Genomic DNA, 11,135 nt, shown 5'->3' with positions numbered 1-11,135 from the left:
TTTTGTCTCTCATTAATCAACATTAAACATATCATACTTATTTTATATTATATCCAAAAACAAATCCAAACATATACACTATCTCTAACTTATTATCTTTGTTTGTCTCTCTCTTTTTCCATAAACCACCCCAAAACAAAATTGAAAACTTGGAATGTTTGTTGATGTAAAATGCCAGGAAGCGCTTGTGGCCTAATGGATAAGGCGTCTGACTTCTAATCAGACGATTGTGGGTTCGAGTCCCACCAGGCGTGATTTTCTTACTTTCTTAGGTTTTGGACCTTTTCAGTGTTATTCACCAAAATCTGTGCTACCTCTATTTTCTGATGGGTCCAATTGGTTTGGGCCGCTACAAATCAAATGCAGAGTATTTTACAGAGGTCTAATTCTGCTGCTACCCCACTTTGTTTTGTTTCCACTTCACCACCAGTCCACTTCTACTTTTCAGAAATTTGCTTTGTCCCCATTTTTATATATCAGTATTCTTCAAGGAATCCTTACCACAAGTTGTATATTTGTTCCTACAGCAAGATTTGAGCCTTTCAACTCCAGCTTGCACAAATTTATCATCCCAACTGGATCATCAACTTATTTTTCTTATGGGGAAGGAGGATTGCTTATCATCTCAGAAAAGCATAGAGTATATATGGTGCAGGCTACAGAAGTAAAAGAGTTTAATTCTTTTAGAAAATATATAAATTAACAATCAATTATAAGATATCATGACTGGGAAGTTTGAACACAATGATACAACATGCTCCTTGTACGAAAACAAAGAATAGGACACTATCACCACCACCTAAACGAAAAATGTTGGTCGCCTTTCCTCATATCCAAAGTCTAATGGCACGTTCAGCAAAATATAACGGATTCCCTGGTGGATTGGGCATACAAGGTCGTTAAGCTAGAGCTGTAGATTACTGAAATCCGAGAGGAAGAATAGGAACCGTATATTGATATACTGAGAGATCCTTGAGAAAGAATTGAAAGGGCTGCGCTAAATAGAAGTGAATGAAGGCGAATGAATGCCGTATGGTCGCTTAACTTGCCACCACTTTTGAAGTAGCCTTCTTTATGGCTTCCGCGTATGTCCTGTGTTGGTAAGTAAGAGTGGATTCGAGCAAATCCCATAGCGAAGTCTTTGGATTCCACCCTGAGAAATATTTAATAGAAGGGAAAGGTCAGAAAGAGGATAGTTCCAACAAGTAATTGTTTTTGCTACAAGAGAATGACACTTTACCAAGTTGTCTATTGATTATGGTCATGTCCGGAATTCTCTTATCACTATCATCGTATCCTTCACCGTAGAATTCTTTCGAGCTTACATCAACTGTAGGTGTGTCTAGTGGAGATTCTCCGGCGACCTTTGCATAAACCTGCAAGCATGCAATAAAAAGAGGAATTGGAAGAATTAATTACCAAATACAGAATTTTACATTCGGAAGACAAGAGAAAAATAGTACATGAAACGCTTAACAGCTATAGATCTGGATTACCTCAGTCATCATTTCAGCAAGTTGTCTGACTGTAACTTCATTGTTAGGGTTGCCCACATTAAATATCTGACCATTTGCCCTGGCTGGGTTTTCCTGAGAAATGTCACTCCATTAAACTACAATTCTACAGATTTATGTCAAAAAATGTTAGGAAGAGAAGCATAGAACAGACAATCATCAACAGAACAGCTTCAATGGCATCCTTAATATAGACAAAGGTTCTCTGTGATTGGCCACCATCCACAAGCTTCAGAGGTTCACGCCGTAAGAGATTCTGAGAAAAAGAGAGGGTAAATGGGAGATGGGATAGCTTAAATACCTAAAACGATGCAATTAAGTAGCAAGTAAAAATGATCTTACATTGCTAAAGCAGGCCAGAACTCTCGGAACACCCTCACTCGGACCATCAATTCCTGGTATGAAATCCATCCTAGGACCAATCCAGTTGAAGGGCCTCACAATTGTAAATTCGAGGCCATTCTCAGCACCCTCAGCTGTTGAACAGGAATATAAGTAGAACATAAAAAATGCAGTGTCAATTATAACATTGAACTACCAAAAAATACAAGACCATTACCATAGATCAACCTCTCAATTAACTGCTTTGCACATGCATACGACCACCTCTGCTTCTCAACAGACCCAAAAATGCAAGGGGAGGCATCTTCCTTAAGAACATAGTAAGCAGGGTCCTGATGCAAGAAGGTGAATGGTGATTCAGAATTTTCTTTAACAACCTATCTAACCAAAGCCAAACAGAAATGTAATCCTCTGGTTATACTATTCCGTAAGCTGAAACTTCATGGAGAACAAAAAAGCTTACTGTAAGCTATCGCCGAAGCGAACTTTGCTCCTCAAATGATTACATATTTTTGTAACATATGATGGATACACAAGGCATAAATTCTGTAATAATTACGTTACAATTTCTTTCTGATAAGCCCCATCTTGTTATGACCTCCCACTACCATAAGATTACACTTGAGAAAAGGTTAGACATGTATTATGCTAAGCTTTTAAGGCAATATAAGATTCAGAAAAGGTCCCTTCACATCAAGCAGATTTTCTCTTACCTCTCAAAGATGATTATCGGTGAGCATATTAAAAGGATTATCACCAAGAGAAAACAACAGTTTCAGAATCCGTAAAGAAAAAATGGGAGGAATGACATAAAAACTAGTGCAGCCGACCTATATCTATCTATCAGTGTTATCAGTATGACAAAATACTCAAATTGAAATGTGAAAAATACTTCTAATTAACAACTCAGGGTGGGTAAATCAAACCCCTGATCCTCCACTCTAGAAATCTAATGCAAGTTGGAGGAAATAAAAGCAAAGGCTCACCTGCCGTAATGGGCTATCTTTGGGTAAAAAGCAACCAATTGTTTTCCCGTAAACTTCACAAGTGGAGAAATGTATGAGACGCTTGCCATTTTCGGAACAGTATTTAACCTAAACCCACAAAAATCAATCAACTTCAAAAATCAAGATATATTTAGTTAAATCTTATGACCAGAATAATTAAAAAGCAAAGCTGTACTGATACGAAACAACTTACCACAGGGAGGGCATCAATGAAATTGCTGTAAATTGTGTCGAGAGGACGAGTATTGTAATCTGCTGGAGTGCAGATAGCAGCGAGGTTTATGGTCTACGCCACAAGAAAACATCTAGATTTAGTCCAGGTCAAAGTTTGCAACTTATACAAACTATTAAAACAATCACATTAGTGGTCCAGCTAGAAATAAGTAGGAAAAACCACTGAGCAAGACTTCGTAAGACCAATAGTATAGAATTACTGACAATGAAGCTGGTATACTACAAAGCAAGAATGAAACAACCATGGTGGAAGAAAGAACAGATTGATTAAACTAGACTAGTCTTACATAGAAAAACTAAATTCAGATCCGCAGAGATCCAGAAGTTCCTACCAAGATCTAAATAAACTCCAAACTCAGAAACAAACCCAGTAATAGTGAAACATGCCAAAATTCAGTTCCATTATAGCTTACCAAAAACCTCGCACCATTAAAACCAAAGCAGGGAATTCAAAGCAACGACAACGAGCAGAAATGAAAAGATCAAATGGAAACAAAAAAACTCAAATAATCACAAATCCAGATCCGAATTTAGGCACAGCCTAAAACCAAACTCATTCACAGAAATGCGGAAATTAAGGGCAAGAAGCGTCCGGAAAATTACAAGATCCGCCATGCGAATAAGGCCTTCGAGGCGAGAGTCATTCTTGATATTAATTCGGTGGAACTGGATGCGGTCGGCCCATGGGAGGGAGGAAGGCTCAAGCAAGTGTTTGATCTTGTCATCATACACATCCACAGCCAGCACCTTATGCGGCGTCTCGGACATGAGCTTCTCGCAAAGATGCGAGCCGATGAAACCTCCGGCGCCGATCATGCATATCGTAATTGGCTTTATCGGGTTACCATCCAGATCTACTCTGCCATTGGCCATCTCTTTCCCGCACCAAGAAACTTCTACTCACTGCTGCTCTCGAGGATTTATGTAGTAACGTCAGTGCGTGTGAATTTCAGGTGAGATTTTGAGGGAATTTAGAAGGGAAGAGCGGAGATATTTAAAGCTGGAAAAGGGAGGGAGGGAGGGAGGTTCCAAGAATCTGTGGCCCTGGGGATGTTATTTCTACTCGCTCGCCAGTTCATGTACTTACTCGCTGCCTTTAACTGCCACGTGGAAATTTTTAAGGATGAATATGAAATATGGCATAATTGTAGGTACACTTAGTATTTGAAAAATTCTTAATATAATTAATTTTACGGATTCAATATCGAACTCAATTCATTAATTTTTTTTAAATTTAAATTTATTTTTTACAATAAACTTATAAAAATATCTTTATGAATTATGAATTATAATTTTATAAAAAAAAATAAAAAATTACAATAGGAGTAAAATTAATAATTTCAAACATGCATCTAAATATTACATAATATCATCAAACATGAGGGAGGTGCTAATAAATCTATGTAAGAACAAATTTTTATTACCTCAGGTGCATATATAAATAAAATATGAAAGACAACAATAATTTATAACAAATTATCCAAACTGCATATATAATTAAAAAAACATTTAGACAAGAGTCTTCCATATATATAAATGATCATCGGTGGTTGCATTCAAATAGGTATTTATTTCATCACCTTCATATGGATATCATGTAATTAATTAAGTACTAAACATTTAAATCCGAGGCGAATTTAAATTGTACAATGGATTTTAGGTGAGCCCAAGTGAGAAAGATAAGTTAAAATTTCCAATATAAGTAATAATTGGAAGGTCAGTACCTTTGCTTTACTTATATTGTTCACAAACAACCATCCCTTTATTTAACTACTTATATTACTTTTATGTACATTTAAAATTAATTTATTTTATCAATTTTGATCAATTGTAAATTTATCTTTTACTATTTTTATTTAATTAATAGATATAATAAAAATTTAAATTATATACACATATCGAGAATGCTTCGGTCCTATTATTTCCATACTACACTTCATATACACATAAATTTTTTAACTTTGAAATTTGTTGGAGTTAATTGCATTAGTTTTTATTTTTTGGAGGAAATAAGTTGTAGGGTGCTTGAAAATAAAAATTAAATGTGAACAAAAAATTGAGGTAGGACTATTTGAAAAAACATCTTAATGTTTATAATTTTACCAATAATTTATATAAATTAGGAGAAAATATTATTTATAACTTTAGACTCAGATCAATTTAATTTAAATATTTTTAAAATAAATATATTATTTTTAAAATTATTTTCAATAAATGAACGCTTAAAATAAGCTTTTGCCAACACCCCTATAATCTAGGAAGGCAGATGAGTCGAGAGCTCGTGAGCTTTTATATTTTTTTTATTTTTTATATATATTTTTATTTTTGATTTTTTTATATATTTAATATTTGATCAATTTTATAATTAAAATTGACCATATATTATAATTATTAATCAATATTATATATTTTATTTTATTATTAATCGATATCATATATTTTATTTTGGATAATAATAAACTATGGTACTTTTATTTATGCATTTAATCTTTATACAAATATAAATTTAATCAATAACTTAGTAAATTATAATATTTTTTATAATTAAAACTATTATTTAATATGACATATATAAATTTTATATTATATTTTAATATATATTTGTACTATGTTATAATTTTTTAAATTAACAAGCAATTCACTTATGATTTTTTATTATTTATAAATTTATGTCAAAATTTAGTAATTTCTATGAATTAATCTAATAATAATAATAATAATAATCATGATGATGGTGATGATGATGATGGTTGAACAATTCTAATTATTATTTTATTATATATATATAATGAGATAAAAAGTTTAATCAATAATTATGATATTTTAAAATTCGGGCACCCGATTCATACGAAATTTAAATATATACAAGATTGTATCCAGTAGAATATATCAAACGGTATGATTTAAAATCACATGGCCTAATTCAATGATACACCGTTTTGAATAATTAATCTTATGTTTCGAGTACAATATCTCGACATCCGTATATCCAATAAGTTTAAAACTTTACCGAATATATGTTTCTGTAAGTTTGATCCTATCTAACGGTTTGATATGAATTTTGATGGCCCGACTAACCCATGTTGTTCAACAATGTAAGATGATAGTTATATCAATGTTATACTAACATTTATAAATATATAAATTTGCAGATTGTGAATATATATTAATTTTAACTATATTTATGTAAAAGTTTGATGATTCCATCCCATAATTTAAAAAAATAATAATACAACAAAGGCCCATCTCTTTCTCCCTCTTTCTTTCCGTTTCTTTCTTTTTCTTTCTCTTTCTTTCTCCATTCTCCTCTCTCATTTCTCCACCGACACACAACACAAATCAAGTCCTACCAAATGGCTTAATTGCATATTTGGTCCCATAAAAAAGGATTGGTGCCTTTTTTGGTCTTATGATTTACAAAAAATTGTTTTTTTATCTCAAAATATTAATAAAAATTGCAAAGTTGGTCACATTAGCAACTTTCCTTTAATTTTTAATAGAAAGTTGCAAAGTGTCGTTAGTTTGTCAACTAACTCATTTTTTTACCTTGTTGTACGTGGAGTGATGAATTGAATGAAAATCTACCGCTAAAATGAGTCCCCTCTCCCCCTTTTTTGTACTTTCATTATTTTTGTATTTTTGGTTAATAATTTATAATGTGAGAAAATAGAAATATTTCAATCTAAATTTGTCACGCTCAACAACTTGAACACAGTGATATGAAGGAAGCTCAAGTAAATAAGAAGTTCAAGGCCACTACAAGCAATGAATGGGCATGTGATGCATAATTGTAAGGTTTATGTGAAGTCTATAGTTGATTTTTGTGAAGTCTATACATTGTTTTATATATGAGCTGCTCAATATTGAAATCTCAATTGTACGTTTAGGTAATTATGCTACTGTTTATTTCTTTTTGAGCAATCCCTATTGCTTTGTGTATTGAGTATGGTGTTTTGTTTTGTTGATAATGTTAAAAAAGATTAAATGCACTTTGCATCCCTGCACTATGCATCTTGTCTCATTTATACCCATAAAGTATGAAAAGTAATAAAAACACCCATGACATATAATTTGGCATTAATAAGATAAAAATGCCCTTCTCACTTATCCCGATACTTTTTTATTCCACTTTCTAAAATATGTTTTATCAAAATATCTCCCCCAAACTATTTTTAGTGATTTAAAATTTACTCATATTTTATTTTAAAAATAATATTTATAATTTATAAGTTCTTAGAAATTATGGAACACAAAAAGTATTTATAAGCTCAATATATGTAAATATATTTTACAAAGTAAATAAATTATGTTGAAATGTATATATAATTATGTGTCTATACATAATGCATATAATATTATAGAAAAAATATGTTATATAACTCATAAATTTTTATTGAATTACATGCCCACATAATAAAATATATCATATCATTACTTAAAAAAATATAGAATGTTATATATTAATTATATTATAGATTTGCATATTTTGCATTATATATATGTTCGATATAATATTTTAAATTTGTATTGATAATTTATTTTAAAAAATCAATATATATAACAATACATGCAAAAATATGTAACTTTTGTACCAATTGTGTAAAAAATATAAAAATTATAAATTTATGAAGTTTATATAGATTTTATACTCAATATAAAAAATATAAATTTTGGTAGTGTTTATTTTAAATAAAAAAATTTATAATAATTCAGATTATATTTAGAGAATGATTGTAATAGATATTTTAGGGGTGTAAATAATAAGGGCATTTTCTTCATAAAAAAATAATGTATATTATGAGGGGCCATTTTGTCACGTTTTATAATTTAGGGATGTAAATGCACTTTATGCATAGTTAGGGGTGCAAAGTGTATTTAATCCTATTGAAAATCTCATATACTTTTTTTTTTTTGCATTAGTCTATATTTTTTGCAGTTTCATTTTAAGCACAACACCACAATATTTTATTATAAGAAAAACAGGTTGAAATATTCTTAATTTTTTACGCTACAAATTATTATTAAAAAATACAAAAATAAAGAAAGTACAGAAAAGGGAGAGAGGGGATCATTTTGACAGTAGATTTTCCCCCAACACGCAATAAGGCCAGAAAAATGAGTTAGTTGACAAATTAAAGACACTTTGCAACTTTTCGTTAAAAAAAAAAAAATTTGCTAACGGAACCAACTTTTCAACTGTTTTCAATGTTTGGAACAAAAAAAATGAAATTTTATAAATTATGAGATAAAAAGAGACACCGACTCTTTTTTGTGGAACCACGTATGCAATTTAGGCCCTATCTAATAGAGCACACTATACCAGTTCATGCGCATAGCATAGTAGAATTGCTATGCGTTTATTAAACTGTTCTGGCCGCTTTCACTCTCCGTGTCCCAAATCAGCCGCTTTTCATTAAGGTTGTCTATGGGTCTAGCTCATCGACAAGAGGTGCCTATTCAAAGATGGCCTATATTTAAAGTCTAAAAGACGTATGACCTGCCTGCTAATGCATCAGCTACTTGATTAATTTTTGAGTTTAATGCAATTTATTTTTTATAATATTATAAATGAGTGAATTATTTTTATATAAAAATAAATATTAAATTATTTCTATATATTTTTTAAAATAGACAAATTCACCACCTAATGCAATTTTGTTGTAATTTACGTACTTTTCTTTAATATTTTCATTATTTTTATTTTTTAATTATAAAAGTAGATTTATAAGGCTCAAATTTAACTAAATTGACAATATAGATTTAAAAAGATATATTTATCACAATTTAATAAAAAGTTATGATAACTAATATATTATATATAATTTATAATTATATATACACACAAATATATATATAGAAAAAGGGGACAGAAGAAGCTGACGGCAACGAGGATGGGGAGGGAGGACGATGGGGACGGGGTGAAGGTTATACGTTTTTGGTAAAAATATATTCTCATAAAAATTATATTATTTATAATAGTATTATTATTATTATATATATATTTAAAAATAAAATAATATTTAGTTTTAACTATCAATTAAAATCTCACCCAAGACGTGTATAGTACACCACCAATGCTATGGGGGTTAATTCTTTCATTTTAAAAATAATTAATTACGCTTACGCTCCTACGAAATGCAAATTATATTTTTTTTAAAAAAAAATTAAAATTATAATTACACCCCCTTAAAAAATTCACGATTTACACATGACCTCCTTAAGCTAGAGGATGGATGAAAAATGTCGGCATTAGTAAAATAAATATATAAAATTTTAATTTTACACTTTATTTAATAGTCCTATGTAAGACTTTTGTACTTATAAGGAAAAAGTATAATAATATAACACCACTCTCTCTATATATATTTACATATTTCATTTGTTTTTGTTTTTGTTTTTTAATTATTCAGAAATCAACTAACATATTTAAATGTTTTTGCAAAACAACACAATTTATTCTGCTTTGTTAAATTATTTTTATTTATGTTACACTAATTCAAAGTACAAAATCAAACATATCAAGAACTCTAAAAACAAACACATTTTTATCTTTCTCTCTCTCTCTTCTATTTATATATATATATACAAAAATGGAATTTAGCCTCTGTAATTTGAGAAACGAGCAAAAAAACTCATTATGAAAAATAAAATAGCAAATTAGCCCCATGTGTTAGAAAATGAAGCAAATTACACCCTATCTAAACCATTGATATAGGGTAATTTGTTTCATCTTTTTAAACTAAGGGGGGTAATTTGCTGATTCTTTTATCACAAGAGGTATTTGCTCATTTTACATATCACAAGAAGTAAATTACATTTAACCCTCTATATATACGTACTAATATGAAAAAAAAAAATATTTTTTACTCACAAACGACGATTAGTAATAAAGTATATAAACTTTTAGAATATTTTAAATAAAATTAGCCAAACACCCACAAAAGTTCAACTGACCTACCTGGCCTCAAGTAGGAGTGATTAAGAGCACATCCATTTACAAGTTTAAGAAGCTAAAACAAGACACTCATATACAGCTTGCAACCTTAAATAATTATTCACAAATGCATCTAAATCGTGTGGCGCAAAATAAATAAATAAATAAATAACACAATGCAGTTCCCTTTTGACGAGGTAGACGATAAGTTTTTTTTCTTTTTTTTTTTTTGAATAATTATATTTACACCCCTTATATATGGTATGTTTATATAAATCACTATTATTTAGGGTTGTATATGTAATTTTTTTAAAAAGAAGGAGTGATTTATGTAGATGATATTGACGTCTCTGGTGGATTACGCGTATTATGTAAAGGGCATAGATAGTTTATATAAACAGACAATAGATTAAGTGGTATAAATTTAAAGAATTTTTTGTCTATTAATATTTCTAGAAAGATAAAATTCAATTAGCCTAATTTTATTGAGAGGAGAGAACGTTTCTTACAAGCCAGTCCAGCTCAAGATAGAGGTTGAGGAAGACACGCCAGTGAATGTAGTTGGAACTACTGCCATTTCTTTGGACAAAAATCTCATTTAGGTGTCTAAAATCTTTGTCAGACAACTTAATTAGGAGTCTAAATTTCATGCAACTGCTGTGTTAAAATTTGACCTCAAAACAACAGACATTAAAGGAATGGGATACATATATATAGGACTCCGAACTTGTTATCAATAGGATGCTTGGTTAAATTTATTTAAAAGATTTTAAAAACTCGTAAATATTATATATAAATATTTTTGGTATTTATAAAATTTTAAATTTTATTTTAAAATAAATTCTTAAAGTAGTTGTATAAAAAAAGAGAGTATTGCCAACATGTTATTATCATTATTAAAATTAAAAGTGTCTTTCAAAATTTGAAACATCTTGTAAGATATTTCGGAGGGTTAATTATGTATAAATCCTATGTAAAATTTAAAATTATACTTTTTCCTAGAGAAGTTTTAAAATTACACTTACATCTTTTTTCGAGAATTTACTGTTTACACCTAACCAACCCCTTTTGTTAGAATTTGGAAAAAAATTATGATGACATTAA

General features: G+C 29.9%; 1 protein-coding gene and 1 non-coding gene across 2 annotated transcripts; one reads left to right on the top strand and one right to left on the bottom strand.

The window, feature by feature from the left end:
- The first annotated feature begins 181 nt into the window (after positions 1-181).
- Positions 182-254, top strand: TRNAR-UCU (transfer RNA arginine (anticodon UCU)). Its single transcript has one exon. It is a non-coding gene; the product is annotated as a tRNA-Arg (tRNA).
- A 441-nt stretch (positions 255-695) lies between these two features.
- On the bottom strand, positions 696-4,089 carry LOC105170777 (UDP-D-apiose/UDP-D-xylose synthase 2). Its single transcript, XM_011091686.3, has 9 exons — positions 3,701-4,089; positions 3,057-3,149; positions 2,843-2,950; positions 2,074-2,188; positions 1,857-1,990; positions 1,669-1,770; positions 1,497-1,589; positions 1,241-1,376; positions 696-1,153 (listed from the first exon to the last, which is right to left on the bottom strand). Exons 1-9 carry the CDS (start codon positions 3,968-3,970, stop codon positions 1,041-1,043), a joined length of 1,164 nt encoding a protein of 387 aa, XP_011089988.1. The 5' UTR covers positions 3,971-4,089; the 3' UTR covers positions 696-1,040.
- Between the last annotated feature and the right edge of the window lie 7,046 nt (positions 4,090-11,135).

This window comes from Sesamum indicum, linkage group LG9, assembly GCF_026168435.1.
Source record: "Sesamum indicum cultivar Baizhima isolate 11 linkage group LG9, ASM2616843v1, whole genome shotgun sequence".
Classification (NCBI taxonomy): Eukaryota; Viridiplantae; Streptophyta; class Magnoliopsida; order Lamiales; family Pedaliaceae; genus Sesamum; species Sesamum indicum.
This window is presented reverse-complemented; position numbering and strand designations above follow the sequence as displayed.